The sequence below is a fragment of the Echiichthys vipera genome (genome assembly GCF_963691815.1).
Source record: "Echiichthys vipera genome assembly, chromosome: 8".
Taxonomy (NCBI): Eukaryota; Metazoa; Chordata; class Actinopteri; order Perciformes; family Trachinidae; genus Echiichthys; species Echiichthys vipera.
Genome location: NC_139833.1, coordinates 21,264,686 through 21,281,639, shown reverse-complemented (window position 1 = coordinate 21,281,639; position 16,954 = coordinate 21,264,686). Strand labels below are relative to the sequence as shown.

Genomic DNA, 16,954 nt, shown 5'->3' with positions numbered 1-16,954 from the left:
ATAATGACAAAATGGAAATCACTTGAAACTGTCCGCATTCTTATCTGTGATAGAGATTTATTTGAAAGCATTACATTTCAGGGATTGTCTCAAGTATCAATTGTTTTTATTTAATGTTAATGTCGGCGTGAACTTCTTACATTGAGTTCTACAGGGAGTTACTTCTCCTGTCAATCACTTTCACTTGTCTTCAAACCGTCAGATACGTTGTATCTGGACTAGAAATGAATTCAAGATGGACTTAGCTCTCCCACAAAGTGGACAATTTGTCTTTGGGTGTTCACCCATGCTGCAGCCTAAAAGATAACATTCCATATGCAAAAAAACATCCATAAAAAATCAAACTCATCCACAATAATAATAATAATAGTAATAATGTGGAGTTTGCATGTTCTCCCCGTGTCTGCGTGGGTTTTCTCCGGGTTCTCCGGCTTCCACCTCCCACAGTCCACCGACATGCATGTGTTAGGTTATTTGATGACTCTAAAATTGCCCGTAGGGGTGAATGTTTGTCTGTCTGTGTTCGTCTCTATGTGCCCTATGATAGACTGGTGTCCTGTCCAGGGTGTACCCCGCCTCACGCTCGATGTCAGCTGGGATCGGCTCCAGCCCCCCGTGACCCCGACAGGGACAAACGATTGAAGATGAATGATGATGATGATGGACAAACAAAGGAATCCCTTTTTCCTACAGTTCCCTGAAGTCAAAACAAGGATCATCTTTGCCCATCCTTCATTTGCTTCTATTTAACATTTTTATTGACGCATATTTTTAGAACTATTCAATTTGCAGTGAAGGACTCCCAGCAGAGGGCAGTAGCTGGTACTGGTAGAGTGGAACAAGGGATGGGCCAGCTACTATTTTATTGGCTTGTCTTAGTCTTTGAGCCCAATAATCTTCCATACAGTCAGTTTGACTTTAGCTGCACAGAGACGTTACCAAACCAAGCTGTGTAACTGTATCTGATGAGGGGCTCTAAATTGTGATTGTGTGACTGATTGTGTCAACACAGGTGAAGGATTTAGGAAGCTGAACAGAGCTTTGCCACAAAATTCAGCAAACTGACAGATGTTAAGGTGTATATAGACAAGTCATGCTGCTGCTTAGATCATGATACATTGAGACTGTAGTTCGGACAATCATTAGAATAATACAGCATAGTACAGCATGCATTGGATAGTATTCAAGTTGCTAAGATTTCAAATATAAAAGTGCTGAATAGGCCGCTTTCAGTGAGAGTAAAGCCAGAAAACATTTTATCTGCAAGGGTTTGTTCTTTTGTTCACACAGACTGACATTTTGAATTTCCTTTGGTGTAAGTGTTCTCTCGGCTCTGTGCGCACATCTGAAGACATTTTTTAAATCTGTCAAACCGCTGAAAATTGAGTTTGTCTTTGAGCACATGGGACTACTTTTTTGATATATATATTTATATTTTAGGAAAGACAAAAATCTTCCCATGTGCCCAAAGACTAAATATAGTATGATGAGAAAATGTGCATAAAAGGAGCACAATCAAGTACTCGGTATCTGAACTCCTAATGAGTTAAATATCATAAGATATGCACACGTGAAAAAAAACATGTATGAAAAACATTAAATAAAGGCTCAAACAAAAAGGCTCATTTTTCAAAAATCTTGAATTTGACTTATTGATAAGTGATTTTTCATGTGATCTAAAAATGTCAAAGTTGTACTCTAAGGTATTTGCCCAAAGTATGACCTTACCAGAGTTCAAGCCTTTAGACCAGGGGGGCCCACTCCTGCTCCTGGAGAGCTACTGTCCTGCATGTTTTCGGTTTCTCCCTGCTCTAACACACCTGACTCTAATGATGAGAAACCTAAAACATGCAGGGCAGTAGCTCTCCAGGAGTGGGCACCCCTGCTTTAGACCAATCAAAACAAATTCCTTATCATAGTAAATAGAACTATATAGTGGGTTAATATAACAGCCATAGGGAGGTCATTATTTTGATGGCATACAGTGGTATTAAAAAGCTTCATGTGACTCCAGTCTTCACATGGTTATACATAATATTAGAGCGTGTTGAGCTACATTCAGAGACGGTGTTGGTCTGACAGCAGTAATAATGCACCTGCAGCCAGGAGCAGCAGGGCTGAGTGTATGTGAACGGACTCGGCTCCGCTGAAGTTACACAAACTGAAGCTGTTGCAGCAGTTGACGATGTTTCCGTTTCCATTTGCGTCGATTGTGGCGGTGGCAGCAGCGCCTGTGCACGTGGCCTCACTTGCACAAGACTTCACTATGGCTTTAGAGGAACCTGAGCAACACACACAGTGGGGGGTACTGGGGTTATGTTTTCACACATTTTAGAGGCTGCACGGTGAATTCCGAAGGACGTATAGGACAAAAAAGCTGTAATGACTCCAATAAAACAAGACCTGCTTTCAAATTGAATTGAGTTGAAAGACACGTTTAGATACAAGATGTTTTATATGAATACTGATCCCCCTAAAAAATCTGCAGTTCTTTACATTCCATGATCTGATGTTGTGTTTGCATTGTTACCTAGAATGTCGACGACAGTCATGCACATGTCTAGCAGCGGCTGACATGTCTTTGTGTTGTTGCTGCCGTTGCATTCTTCGTTAGTGGCAGAAGAACTGCACACGTAGCATCTCAGTGATAGTCCTGCAGGCGGAAACAGAGCAACACTTTTTAAAGAATAAGAGATAAATTGCAAGCCATGAAAGCCAGTACATGATGTAAAATACCATAAACTTATATTAACTTCATTCGAGTTCTGTGCAAAACCACTGGATCAGGTTCAGAGGCAGATATTTATCAGTGTTTGGATGTTTTTGACATTTGAAAGTCCCGCTCAAATCAAAAATATCTGTCTCCTCTTGTGCCTAAACTTTGATGTTTGAGCTTCACTGTGCAGAATTATAGATGTGCAAAGGACACCAGATGGCTGTGAAAGTGGAAAGTTTCTCTCCTCTCATTGATAATCCGATTGGAAAGGGTTGGGCCTACAGTAGTTTAAGTTGCACATTGATTATTAGGTACATCTGATTAAAGGAGGGACCAGGGGGAAAACCTAAATGGATTCTTACTCTTCACTGTTTTATCCTTTTTAAGTTCTTTTAGTTTTGCAGTGACAATTGTCTTTTTTCAAAGAATATGAGAGTGTTAGTGACGTTAGGACCAAGCTCCCACTGAGTCAAAAGTCGTCAGGATCTACTTGAGAATATATTTTGATAATTGGTATCAAGCGTCATAACAAAGTCGAGTAGACTGAACTTGACTGAGATCTGATGGTGTTTGCTGTCTTTGTGACAGGAATGCAGATGTTTCTGAGAATGACGCACAAAGAGGATACAGGTCATTCCTTCACCAGCAGTCCAAGCATTATGAATAAAAATCAAGCTAGTGAATTCAATCCAAAAATCTAAATGATAAATTTACTGCAGACTGGGACTTGGATATTTTCCGTCTGACCTCAATGAAAGAATATAATAGAACTAAGATAAACAAAATATTCATGTAAATGACCTTGCCCAAAATAGAAAGACGGTTACTCCCAAAGACTGCAGTGTCAAAACTTGTCAGGCCTGCTTCTTTAATTATAAAGAGTATTAAAAAGGTGCATACTGCTCCTCCCATTCATGTTATTGTTCTGCTCTCTTACGTCACTAAGCTGATGAATCACAGTAAATAAAAACATGCACATCGGAAGTTTAAAATGCTCAGATTTAGAAACCCAAAGGCAGAATTCCTGACAGACTAGGCTATCATTAAAGGTCCCATATTGAAAAAGTAGTCTATTCACAAACTGAGCCTTTAAACGACTTGTTTATCACAGTGATGTCACAACGTGAGGGTGATGTTACAGTGATTTCCCGGCTACAATGGCGGTGCAGATATGCAGAGAGTGAGTCAGTGTGGAAACTCTGACCAATCAGAACAAACTGGGCTTTTTCAAAGAGGCTTAGAGAGAAGGGTGCTAAGATGGCGTGTTTCAGGTATATTTAGATAGAAAAGTGTTTTTTGAACATTATAGCATTTGAATATGTTTAAGTAGAAACCTTCAATACGAACTGTGAACTTAAAAATGGCCATAATGAGATCTTTAAAATGTGTTTTTCCACCCGAAGGTACAAATCTTCAATGAGACTACATTTGATGTTGCACATTCATTATTAATCAAGTATTAATTGAATAAAATAGAACCAACACAGCCACCCTGATAATAATCTCCCCCTCATATGTCCATTGTGTACGATCCTGAGACTGAAGATTTAGACCAAAACAACTACAAAGAGACACAAAATAACTGGCCTGACAACCAGATGAAGCTGCCCGTTTAACTGCTCTTATTAAGATGTAGGTCACGTTTCGTTGCTCTGATTGGTGTTAGGTCTATCCAATTGCGGACAGAGGCATTTTGGTCTTAACCGCTGATAACACCCCTTGGAAACTGAAAATGAACTGAGAGGGTAATGCCAGGCTCTAGGTAACTACAAAGAGATGCAAAACAACCAGTAAAAACGCAACATGACCACAGTGAGGCACAACTACCCCAATAGACACATTGTCTCCGAGCATGAATGTCATTGCCCCTGGTGTCCCACTCTCCACCTTTACCCTGCCTATATGTATAAAAGCCACAGGTGAGTTTGGCCATGAGAAAAGCTCCTGACCCTTTGACCTACAGCTCGAGGAGTTTGAGGTGTACGCACATACCTGAAGAGACGAGGGAGAGGAGCACGAGGCCGAGCAGCAGCTTCATGACAGGTGAGAGTGTCTGTTTGACACCTGAGCCTCCACTGTCAGAGCTGGTGTGTCCTGCTGTGTGTGTGTGTGTGGTTTCTATTGTTTGTTGTACAGGAGCACCTCATCACAGTAGTTCCACCCACATCATCATCTACCTTCATGGCAAAGCATCTCATAAATGTGTGTGTGTGTGTGTGTGTGTGTGTGTGTGTTGCACATTCCTAGATGTTGCTGTGTTTTCACAGATACTTGTCTTTATTTATCTGCAGCCAGTCACAGACATAATGCCGCTTATTGAGGTAAGCAGCCGTGAACAGTGAGGCTGTTTTACACTATATCACGACACGCAGCTCAACCCGTGCTGCAGGGCTTCTTCGAGGAGTGTTGCCTTATTTGGAGGGGAACTCCCATTTCTGTGACAACCTTTATTAAACCATGTACAGTAGCAGGAGAATGTTCAGAAAGAAGAAAAACAGGAGTAAAGTTTAGTGGTTAAAGTGGTCGAATAAAGGCCCTGTTCATACGCTCACGGGTGAAAACGACAAAATATTTTATCAGATGTGCCTTTCGTTTAGATGGCGACAGCGTTTTTGGGGCTTAAAAACATAAAAAATTGAAACCACCCTCCAGCGTGGAAATCTTAAAAACGTTAACCTGACTCCGCCAGATGGATTGATCCGCATAATTCACATTTGTCACAGTTCCAGCCCTCAGTAGTTTTCCATTGATCCTGCCTCTGCCCCACTCAGCCTGTCAGCCACACCCACCTCAGCAGTTCACTCTACTCACCTGTGCACACAGCTGCGTCTCATCACATGCAATCAGCCCAGCATAAAATCACCAGCTCCACACTCACTCCTTTGCCAGATTGTTCTATGCCATGCAAGACTTTCCAGCATTCTTCTGCCTGTCTTCCCAGTACAGACCTCGCCTGTCCCTGATTCCCTGCTTCGTCTGCATCCTTTTCCCAACTGTTTGTCTGTCTGCCTGAGTCTGAGTAAACCGTTGAACTTTTACCACTGTTTCTGAGTCCTTTGTACTGCAATTGGGTCCATACACCACCCGTTACAGCATTTGCTCAGCCAATCCTTCTGGGAACTCTCCAAGATCTCTTGGGAAGAGGCAGAAATACTGATTGCTGATTGGATAAATCATCTGTCTATCACCACCTATGTTTGTGATAGACAGGCAACCAATCAGCTCAACAAAGCTCAGAAAGTAAGCAACATTTCGGTAAAGGATATTTGCTGTTTGCGTAACAGGAATCTACGGTTAAAAGGCACGATTTCAGGTGCCCGGTCCATATTCCAAAAGAAGGATCCAAGAGAATAAAGCATTTGTTGCTCCATAGCTGCGCTCATCTCATCCGCAGAAGCCACTGTAGTTTACACTGAACAGTCACTTCTCGTTGTGTCACACTTCGAGCCGCCTCAAAACCAACGCTGAATGGTTCGGTCGCTTGGGCAAACTTCTCCAAATTTTCTCTGCCACAGGTTACCAGACTGATCTGTGAGTAAAATACAATGGAGCTCGAGAGATCAGGATGGTCTCGTGAGGCTAACTTAATGTAATCTCTAATTCAGTGAAGAAATGAAGAATGTTCCTGAAGTTTAGTTTCCATTTTCTCAGACAACACGTTCCTTTAGGCAGGGTGAGGTACGGCCAATCGTACGTTCAGCCGAACTAACCACTCTTTCTGTGCCAGGCAGTGATGTTCCCTGTCAGGGCTCTCTCTGTGATGCAGGAGTATACATTCCTCAGTATCTAAGTTGGTGGAGACCAAACAGAGCTAAAAGACAATAAAGTGAATAATGGACTTACATTTATTCAGTGACTCTTAATTAAAGCTTGATGGTGGATTTTTAGATAAGCAACTGTTTGCTAACATATCAACTCTAAATGGACACGTCATTGTTGAGCTCACAACCTTTTTATGCTGCCCTCAAGTAAAGAAAAAAATCAATTATTGCTGGTTTAATGTTCATATAACAGATTACATCTTACAGCCTATTAGACAGTGACAATCCATCTAATCCAGCGTTCTGGATATCAGTCAACAAAGGTGTGCCAACACTGAAACCAAATGTTTATTAAAGCCACACCCCTCCTTTTGTTTCTTCCCACAACCTGAAAATACTGCAGCGATACATCAGCTCAGTTAGAAATAAATGAGAACAACCACAGTTACCGTGCCTTTAACGAACACCGTCATGTCATGAAATGTTTTTCACTAGATGAATGTGTAGGTGTTAAAAAATATTTACCACTTAAGACTATCTCAGAATGACTGACGGCACTCACGTCCTATCTGTCATAGGACATCTGTCCAGTGATAACAGAGGAATGCAGCACACACACACACACACATCCAGCCTGTACACACCCTGTACACACCTACTGCAGCACGAATACACAGAAACTCACCATAACAACCATCTGCTGTCTGTTGATTTGATTTGTGATAGCATAACTCATGACACGCACACATGCACATCAAACCACTAGCCCAAATCATAACGCTTAGAGCCGGTTACATTTTAATTTTTATTTCATATTGTTAAAAAATAACAAGCAGGTTGCATTTCCAAAACGACGGAAGACAAAATAATTCTGTAATAGTTCTGCAAAGTCTGTAAATGATTCTCCAGCTCAGCAAAGATGCCGAAATGAGCGCCGAGGTCAGCATAACACAAACAGCTGGATGCATCAGATCACCCAGCGTTGTTTGAGCTTCTGTTTCTCATCCTGTGTGACGGGATGAAAGGAACAGGCTGATGCTTCAGTTACATCGTAAGTCCAAATGCATTGCAGAGATTTCATAGACACATGCCAACAAGATATTTGGTCTACTCACTGACAATAGAGCCTCTTTTTATAGGTTGACACTGCAAGTCAATCTTTATAATTTGGGTAACACTTTATAATTACTATCATTAATAAATGGTCAATTGATAGTTAATTAAACTTTAGGTAATAATTATTTTACTGTAATACAGTAGTAGTAATAATAATACAGTGAACTGATGATTAATAATGTTTGTTATAATTAGTAATGTTATAATTTATGTTATTTTGTCATTAGTTTAGTGTAATATATAATACTTAGTTTACAAAGTTAGATGGGTAGTTAATACTTTGTCAATGGTTAATCATTATTTGGATCAACAAAGTATGAATTACTTACAGCCATCCAAATATCGTTTATGGATGTTTTACAAACAAGTTATAGGGTTAAAAATTCCTTCAAATGTGTGCAATAATAACCTGCTACTATAACTTAAATTGTAGCATTACTCATAATAAGTAAACATTATTATTTATCATTGAATTATTTACAGATATAAAATAACTATTCACTTTAATGAATCATTTAGCATTTATTAATGGTTGTTTTAAAGTGTTACCCTAACTCAGCATGTAATGCAGGAGGGCGAACATTAAGGATGACAAAATACTAAAAATACTTAATATAATTATATTCTAGGTAAACAAGACTAACATTAAATCTACACAACAGGGAGTGTGTACCCTCAATACACCCTGATCAGCCTCCAGCACCTCCAACACAAGTCAGTGATTTATTTTCTGGATTAAAAAGTGCTTTATGCTGCTGGTCTGCTCTTCTCATTACTGTCTTAGGCCAACCTTGTTTATCTAAAGCCATGCAATGGTCAAACTACAGGACACTACTTTAAATTCTAGTCAAGATCACAAAGTTTCCAAAGAAACCAAATATGGTTTGGAAATGATGATGAATTATGATTTGGGGGTTGTTGTGCAGAATCATTTCCATTCGATGTAAAAGTGCAACCGTAGAAATGATGCTGTCTCTTTATACTTATGCTTTTTATCTTTATATAAGCATAAAGCTTCATGTAGCATTTGATGCCTTTATTAGGGGGGCACCCAGCTTCAACTAAGTGCTGGAAAAAGAACAGAATATACTGTGTATAAATATGTACAAAAAGGAAACTTTAAAGGGAGAATCCTGGTTGGAGATAGCCATACAAAGGTCAAGTTGAGTCATAAAGTTCAGGTCTAGACGCATCAGATGGTTCTTCATTTATGATTATGGAACTTGATTTGGGGTTGAAGGCTGCATCCTTTACAATGGAGCAGGAAACACCCTCAGTAACCCCCCTTATTTGTGCATGAAGAGCAGAATCGAGCAAACACGAGTGGTGATATGATGCCATAGTTATTTTCTTGCATAACGTGCGTCAGAATGAGTTCGCTGTAGGAGTAAGGGCGGGGGGGTTTAATGGATGGCTAGCAAAAAAGAAGCGGCACTGTGAGAGGACAACATTGGAGGGTCGGAGACGGAACAGTTTGAAGCTGCTGTGGCGCACGTGGCCGAGCGTCCTGCCTGAGCCTCCGTTTCACATCTTCAACCCCGTTTTAAAAGATGAGTTTTGTGTGTTTGTGCATTCATTTGTGGGGAAAAAAGGGAAGGAGAGGAACTCAGTCCTCTCCTCATTGAGTCTTTAGTTTCTTGCTGTGGGTCCCGGACTCTCGCCTCTTGGCCTTGTGGGCGTAACGCCTGGTGGAGAGATGAGATGACAGCGGGGTTATATAACACACACGGCGGGTTGGGGATGGACTGAAAACGGAAGATGGTGGTGTGGTGTGGTGTGGTGCAGTGTAAGTGTGTATGTTTTGTAGCATTGTGTGCGTGTCTACCTTCGCTGGTAGAGGTAGAGGAAGAAGAGGAGCTCATCTCTGAAGCAGGACAGCTGATGAGAGGAGGAGAAGGATCCGGAAGAGGAGAAAAAGGAGGCGCAGGAGCACAGGTCTGAGATCAGTGTGTTCACACCCTGATGGAGAGAGAGAGACAGAGAGGAAGGAGAGAATAATGAACTCACAGACGAGCAAAATACGCTTAGAGAGAACTGAAACTGAGTTCCCTGTAAAATAAAAAGTTTCTCAGTGGGGATGTGCTCTTGGCTGCACAGAGCATCTTACTGTTACTGTGTGTGTGTGTGTGTGTGTGTGTGTGTGTGTGTGTGCATGCATGCGTGCGTGCGTGTGTGAATGACTCACTCTGTACATCAACACTGTCCCCTGCAGGTGGCTCACAGACTTCAACTGATCCAGAGAGACGAGTGGAGAAACACAAAAAGACACCAGAGGACAGTTCATACAGCCAATTACAATACTCAAGTTATTTCACTCCTCTCTATAATGGAGTAGTTTGGTAATTCATACACTTGGAGACAGGACCGACCTTGTGGTTGATGAAGAGCTGCGGAGCCATAGACAGGAAGCCAAAGGCGTACACTCCTGACAGGAGGAGAGGTCAAGTGTCAATGCAGCACACAAGTGGTTCATATAAAAGTAATAATAATAATAATACGCTTTATGTGTGAAGCAGATTTCGGCTTTATTTAAGGAGGAACACTGTGAATCTAAATCATTCAATTTATGTGTCACATGAAATAATTTTAAATAAATTTGAAATGTAACATAAAAACAAAAAATTCAGCCGGGCATTTGAATAAAATGGTTTATAGATAATATTTACATTGTTTTAATCACTTATTTAATTGTATGCTGCTGTACAATATGTACTATTTTATTTGAGCTGTTATTTTAATATTGTTATTTTACATTTTTTATTCCTATTTTGAATATAACTTGTCCTTGTTCTGCTTTTTTTATCTACTTTTTTTTACTTAGTTTATCTTTATCTTATTTTAAAAATCGTAATTATAACTTGTAAATCTACTCTACTGTCTCTTTCTTATTCTTGATTTGTCTTTTAATTTAGTTCTTTAAACTAGATTGTTTTCCAATGTTTTACCACTTATGTATATAGTAGCACCAAATCATTTTTGATATCTTATGTGCAGTGATCTCAAATTGTTAGTTTTTAAAATGTTTTTGTCTTTTTTCATGTTTTTTATTGTTTACACCTCTTCTGTCAGTCTTCTGTGAAGCACCTTTCACTGTATGAAAGGTGCTTTACCAATAAAAATGTATTGAGTTTGTGCATTGAAATAGTGTAATAATAATAATAATAATAATAAATAACAATCTTGTTTCAGGGGGACAAATGATGGAAGTCAACTCACCAGTCACCAGGCTGTTGACCAACCAGGAGTAGTAACTGTCAACACAATGCAATTGAATGTTAATGTAATGTAGTAGCAACTTAGTCTTTGTACATAATGACATGTGTAATAGAACATCATTTAAAACAAAAAAACATCTTACTTTTATTCAAGAAATATTCAGGTCTGATTTGAGTCTTAAAACACTTCAGTACAGAAGGTGGAGGGGAACCGACATGTGACCAGGAAAGAGTTTGTATTGAAATGTTACAGACTGCACAAAGAGTGTGTTTCATGACGTAGCAACATTACAGCTGTGTGGCAAAGCTCACCTCTTTTGGCGTAAGTAGGCCAGAGAGAAAATAGCTCCGCTGATACACAGAGGGTAGACCAAGTAGGACAAGTATCTGGACGCCTGGAGAGCGAACCACACACAAAATATTACGATTAAACAAAGACTGAGGCAGAGTGTAAAACCAGAGCTCTAAGGTATACGGGAACACGATAGACCACACCTGTGTGTCGTACTCTACCGTCTTTCTTTCTTCTTCATCCAGCTTATTTACCTACACAGTGAGACAGGAGGCAGACTTACAGTATGTGCTGATTATCAGAGCTGGAAGTCTACGCTAACAGAAAGTGAAGTTAATCACTGTAAACGGGCGGTTAAACACTCACGTGGAGCTTGGAGCTTTTCCATTGAAATTGGACCTTAAACACTGTAAACAGCTTCCACACCTGAGGGGACAGCAGGTTAGTGGGTTAAACGCTCTGCTGTGATCTTAATTTGACCTTTTCTCTTGGAATATTTATATTTATACTAAATACCTCGACACATGCTCCCAATCCAACAGGCAGCAGCACCAGCAGACTGGTCTCTTCTAGCAGATGGAGAAAAATCAGCAAAGTACTGAGGCTACGCCACAGGACTACAGACAGAGAGGGGAGACACCAAAGGGACACTTAGTATGGCAGTAGTGGTCATATAAAAGCAACTGTAGATGTCAACAAATGCTTTTTGCCTAGTTATAATTCCAAACCAACATATCCATAATGTCATTTTGATTAGTAGCAATTCTGATTAAATATGTCTTCAATTAATTGCTCACTAGTAGCAATGTTCATTGTAGATGTATACAATTGTTCTTACATTACAGATATCACAAATGGAATTTAAGTTATCTAAAATTCAACTGTAACTACAGAAAATTACATTTGTATGCAAAACAATTGTATTTGAGATGTGAAATTCCCTTTATAACTAGTGAAGATTTAATTTTAAATATCAAAAAAGGAATTTCCACTCGTCAAAATGTCAGATATCTTCAATGCCATATATGAAATTAATTTTGTCTTTCAAAAGTCGACCAATGGCTTTGTGGTACTCTAATGATATTATGACGCCCACATATCTGCAATTGCAAATGTGAGTGAAATTATATTTCCTCTATTTACAATCCTTTTCCAACATGTGGAAATTCAACAGTAGATATCTGTCATCATCCTCACTCGTGAAAAAGGAATTTTTGATAATTAGATGAAATATATCTGTAAATCAGTTTTGAATAGTTGAAATGTAAAGTCTTCATGTGAACATATATTTGTAGCATGTCAAAACTGTTTTACAGTTTTCTTAAATTAACATTTCAATGTTCAAAATGACATTTTGTCATGTCGAAATGTCATTTCCACTAGTGAAAACTCAACTGCCACTAGTCAGCGTTACTAATTGCCATATAGTGAGGTCCTAACTTGAACCCTTTCAATATCTTTGCAGACACTGCTTTGCTATGTTGTACATAATTTACAGCACAGCTATAATGTCATTGCTGGAAAGCCCTCATATGCTGACTGAAAATACTGCATGTGCAACAAAAAAACAAATTAAAAACGTTCAGCCTTGTTTAATCTAAAGATTTTCTTACCTGACTTCCTGGACATTCCCGCCATGCTCTTCTTTTTTCTCCATGAACTGAAGTCATTTTTAAGAGCCAAGAATTCACAGATGAGCTGCAGAAAACCACAGAAACATGCTATTAATATGCCTGAGTGTCTACACCATGTTACACACAGATGGAAGTGGATTCAAATGTGTTTTATGGTGTTGTGTAGTCTTACTTGCAGAGCTGTGATGAGTGCAGTCAACACCAACAGGTAGAGGTTAGAGCCCACCAAAGTTTCTTTAATCTCATCTATGTTCTCCTCTGTGAAGCCTAAAATACAGTATCAAATGACTGTATTTAGTTCAGTCTACTGAAAACATGTACTGGGTTCTTATTACATATCTGTTGTCTTATTAACTCACCAAACTGTCGCAGGGAATAAACCACATCCTGCAGATGCACCCAGAACCTGAAGCCCCTCAAAGAGATCCCCTCGTAGGACACAGTGAGAGGCAGCTGAAAAGTGCTGCTGCTGATCTCCTGTGAATGTTTGGATGGATTCATGTAAGGGCGTTTCATTCAGTATTTGTTAGACAAGTGTTGTTTAGTGTGTAAAGCCGTCCTACCAGGAGGTCTCTGACTCTGAAGCTGAGCTCGTTAACCAGCAGCAGAGGGAGGTAGATCATCTGCCGGCCTTCCTGAGAGCTAGAAACAAAAAAAATGACAGGAAAACTGTTTAATCCAAACACACACGCTGGCCCGGGGCAGATTCCTTATTTACAGCTGGGTGGAGTTATAACTCGAGTATGAACCAACGTACGCAAATGCATGTTAATGGTTTACTCAGGAACAGGATGTGTGTTTGCTTTACGGTATATATTTAACCACTACTGATAAACTAGTAGCAAAAATGCTGGTAATGCTAATGTGAAAAATAAAAATACATGTACCAAGGGTTACTAACTTGGGAGGATCTCTCCAAGGGATCACAATAAACAGGAAATTCTGCTTTGTTCCCCAGGTGGAGAGAAGTGGGAGCCACACATCCCCTTCGACGATCCTCAACACGTGCGCACCACAAGTGTGTGTGTTCGGCACCCTCCTGTACTGTTCACTCAGGACTATACTGCCAAGCTCAGCTTTCTATCCCAAACCTCATTCCTTTTTACTCACAGCATTAGTGCAATACTGTCACTTTTACACACAGCAAAAACAAAATCATTTTCATATATGTGTGTAGTACTACATTTTGCTACTCTTTCTACCTAATTAATGTAATTTTATCTCATTTTATCTTGTTATAATTTTGGCTGAGCTGACCCGTTCTCTCTTCAAATACATTCATTGCATGATGAAACTTGAACTTGGACTGAAGGATTTTCTTGGTCGATCTTCTTCATCATTTAGAGCGATTAGTCGACTAATCAACGCATATAACGTGTGTATATATATATATATATATACCCCCCCCCCCCCCCCCAAGTTTAGCCTCAGCGACTGATTAACATAATTCAACAGAATTCCTAGCCATTATTTTACAAGTGCGCACAGCAGCTTGTTATAAGACTGCTGATTGTTAATGACACCGGCAAATTATTTCAGATTCTAATTCTGAATGTGTCAGAAAAAAAAAAAAGGAGACTGTGGAACCTCTTACTAGCGAATTTCGGGGAGATCGACCTTCCCCGACAGGCAGGAAGCTCTGCAAATAATTCTGCTCAGACCGAATAAAATGATTGGTCAGACTGTTATCAGAAATATAGAGGGAATTGTATATTGATGAGTTTCAACACCTGGTGGATTTCTTTTACGTTGTAGTGTGCTATACGCTTATTAGAAGTATTTTTAAGATTGCAAAAGAAAAGTGTAAAAATGCCAGAAAGGTAAGAAGTTTATGTCCTGATGACTCTGATGAAAAGTTACCACCATATCTATTATCTCTTACAGGGTACAGGGTACAGGGTACACGGATGAAATCTAAAACCTAGCTGAAAGCTTTCCTCAGTCAGGCACTCAGTACACTGATGATCACTTTGACCTCCACAGCCTCATGTGACTTACACTCTCATGTAGCGCCGCACATCACTAGGAAGTCCCGCCTTGTTGAAGGTGAAGTCCTCTGACATCATAGTGATTGACAGGTGAGGTCTCCAGTGGGATACAGGATTCTCTGATCTGGGACTCGCCCTCTGATGGAGCCACAAAAATTACTTATTATTGGCAGCCATGTCTAACTCTACTGTTAAGGTGATATTATAAACAGATATTGAGTCACATTTTTACCTTCTGCGTGTCTCTCTGGCCCTCTGTGTGTGCGGAAGTGATGAAGGTGGTGAGCTGAGCTGCGTAGTGGACTTCTCTGCTGTCGTCCAGAGGTGAAACTCCGGCTTTGTGAACGTACACGACTGCATACAGAGTGCCATTAGCCCGAGTCTGCTCAGGCAGAGAGACATTCACCTGCCTACGGAGAAAGAGAGGGAGGTATCAGTGAGACGGCCTCACAGAGAGATGGACAATAAGTATTATCTCTCTTAATAAATAAGTAAATAAATAAGATGTAAAACAACTGTTCATGCCATGGACGTAGTTACTCCAGTGTTCCTCTTGCGGTGGTAAGGTGCAGAAAGTCTTCTGAATACAACGTGCATGGTGAACAGATGTATCAACATGTCACACCCACCTCTCAAATGTAGAGTGCGGGTCAAAGGGGTCTATTTTCACAGCCAGGTTAAGTTGGCTGTTGTCTGGCACGAGGCAGGTGAAGACACTCATCTGGAATAAACCAAAGAGAAGAAGAGATGAGGCCACTGAAAGCACTGCGGCCATTATGCCATCACAATTATTGAGCTTTTTAAAGGAACTTTGGCTGTGATATCATCAATATCTGTTCATTTCTGGCCTCTGCAATGGGCCGCGGCGGTGAGGCGGAGTTTCCAGTTTGCAAATTTTCGTATCAACATTATCAGATTCCCTATTAACATTGGGTTTGAATCTGGAATATCGCCAAGTGTCTTTTCACTTTGACACCAAATCGTACGCCCTTGTCTTGTCCATAAACTTCTCTGTGCTGGCCTCTTCTGCTGTTGTACACGGTGTGAATTAATTTACGGTAAATCTGTCAAAATGATGGATGGCTGTGTGATGGTCAGTCAGTGTTAAAAGAAATTCTATCAATATTTGATTAACGCCAAGTCATAACAATGAAAACTTTTTTTTTAAATGGGGTCATAGTCAATATGTTTGTTTGTATTATTTTGAGAATATTTCTCATTATAATGACTTACAGGATTTCCCCCCATCATAAAGGCAGCAAGTGGCTCCCATACAAGCAGTCTTTACATTTCAGAAAACAAATTACAGAAATAAAAATTGAGAACACAAATAAAAACCTATCTTCCAAATATGTGTGCATGTTTTTTCAATTCCCCCCTCGTGTTAAAGGATTTAGCCGACAAACCAACAGCTCTCTATAATAAAATGCTAATTTCCTCTGAAAAAGGCCAAAACAAAAAGTCATTATTTTTACTTTAAGGCAGGCTACACATGATTTGCCAAGGGTTTAACGCTGAGCAGTAATAACATTGTGAAAAAGCAGGGACAGTCACTTGAGTTATTCTGCAGTAGTGTCCTGATGTTGGTATCCGGTTATGGAGCATCTGAAGGACCAGAAACAGAGGCCCGTGCTAACCTGCAGCCTGGGTCTTGCTGTGAGGTAGGAGTTGATGCAGTGTTCTCCGGTGCTTCCATCGCAGGGTTTCGTGTTGAGGAAGCCGTACAGCAGCCAGGCGGTGTGCAGCATGTAAACCACAAACACCCCGAGCAGCAGCTTCGCGACGGAGCTCCTCTTAGTGCTGCTGTCCGCGGGCTGGGACTGACACGATGGGAACATGGCAGCTACTGATGCGGATCATGAACAACGGCAACAAAAATGAACAATAAAAGATGGACGGAGCTGTTTATATTCGGATACAGCTCAATGCAATATAATCCCCATGCTTCCTCCCTGCCTCAGCATCCTTCCGGTTATCTGCATCCAGATAAGAGGAGAGAGGATGCTGACACCACCTCCGCGCCCGCACCGTCTTCTGTGTCCACGTCACAGACTGTTCCGGGAGCCACACGAGGCCACATGTTTATTTCTACATGAGATCATTTATCCACAGCTTGGCACAAAAGCCTGGGATGGTTCAGTAGATGGGTCACTATGGCAATTGGGGTTTAGCAAACTCAAACGTATTGTCTTGGCTGATTCCAGTATTTTCAAACTCTGTGTGCCTATAATT

The 16,954-nt window shown here is 40.4% G+C and overlaps 2 protein-coding genes across 2 annotated transcripts; both read right to left on the bottom strand.

Moving 5' to 3' along the window:
* Positions 1 to 37: 37 nt before the first annotated feature.
* Positions 38 to 4,829, bottom strand: LOC310950729 (uncharacterized protein). The gene is made up of 3 exons (XM_083918686.1): positions 4,709 to 4,829; positions 2,531 to 2,653; positions 38 to 2,282 (listed from the first exon to the last, which is right to left on the bottom strand). The coding sequence occupies exons 1-3, from the start codon at positions 4,752 to 4,754 to the stop codon at positions 2,059 to 2,061; spliced, it is 393 nt and encodes a 130-aa protein (XP_083774812.1). The 5' UTR covers positions 4,755 to 4,829; the 3' UTR covers positions 38 to 2,058.
* A 4,382-nt stretch (positions 4,830 to 9,211) lies between these two features.
* On the bottom strand, positions 9,212 to 16,560 carry LOC310950716 (lipid scramblase CLPTM1L-like; the record flags this gene model as incomplete). Its single annotated transcript, XM_083918668.1, has 17 exons — positions 9,212 to 9,278; positions 9,419 to 9,552; positions 9,779 to 9,823; positions 9,963 to 10,018; positions 10,810 to 10,844; positions 11,121 to 11,203; positions 11,304 to 11,354; positions 11,467 to 11,526; positions 11,617 to 11,717; positions 12,714 to 12,798; positions 12,907 to 13,001; positions 13,094 to 13,211; positions 13,298 to 13,376; positions 14,733 to 14,860; positions 14,955 to 15,132; positions 15,352 to 15,443; positions 16,360 to 16,560. 17 exons carry the CDS (start codon positions 16,558 to 16,560, stop codon positions 9,212 to 9,214), a joined length of 1,608 nt encoding a protein of 535 aa, XP_083774794.1.
* Between the last annotated feature and the right edge of the window lie 394 nt (positions 16,561 to 16,954).

Coding starts and splice junctions, on each gene's coding strand:
- LOC310950729 (XM_083918686.1), bottom strand. CDS start 4,754: ATGAAGCTGCTGCTCGGCCTCGTGCTCCTCTCCCTCGTCTCTTCAG. Junction 2,654..4,708: donor CCTCTCCCTCGTCTCTTCAG/GTATGTGCGTAC, acceptor TTCCGCCTGCAG/GACTATCACTGAGATGCTAC. Junction 2,283..2,530: donor GACTGTCGTCGACATTCTAG/GTAACAATGCAA, acceptor TGTGTTGCTCAG/GTTCCTCTAAAGCCATAGTG.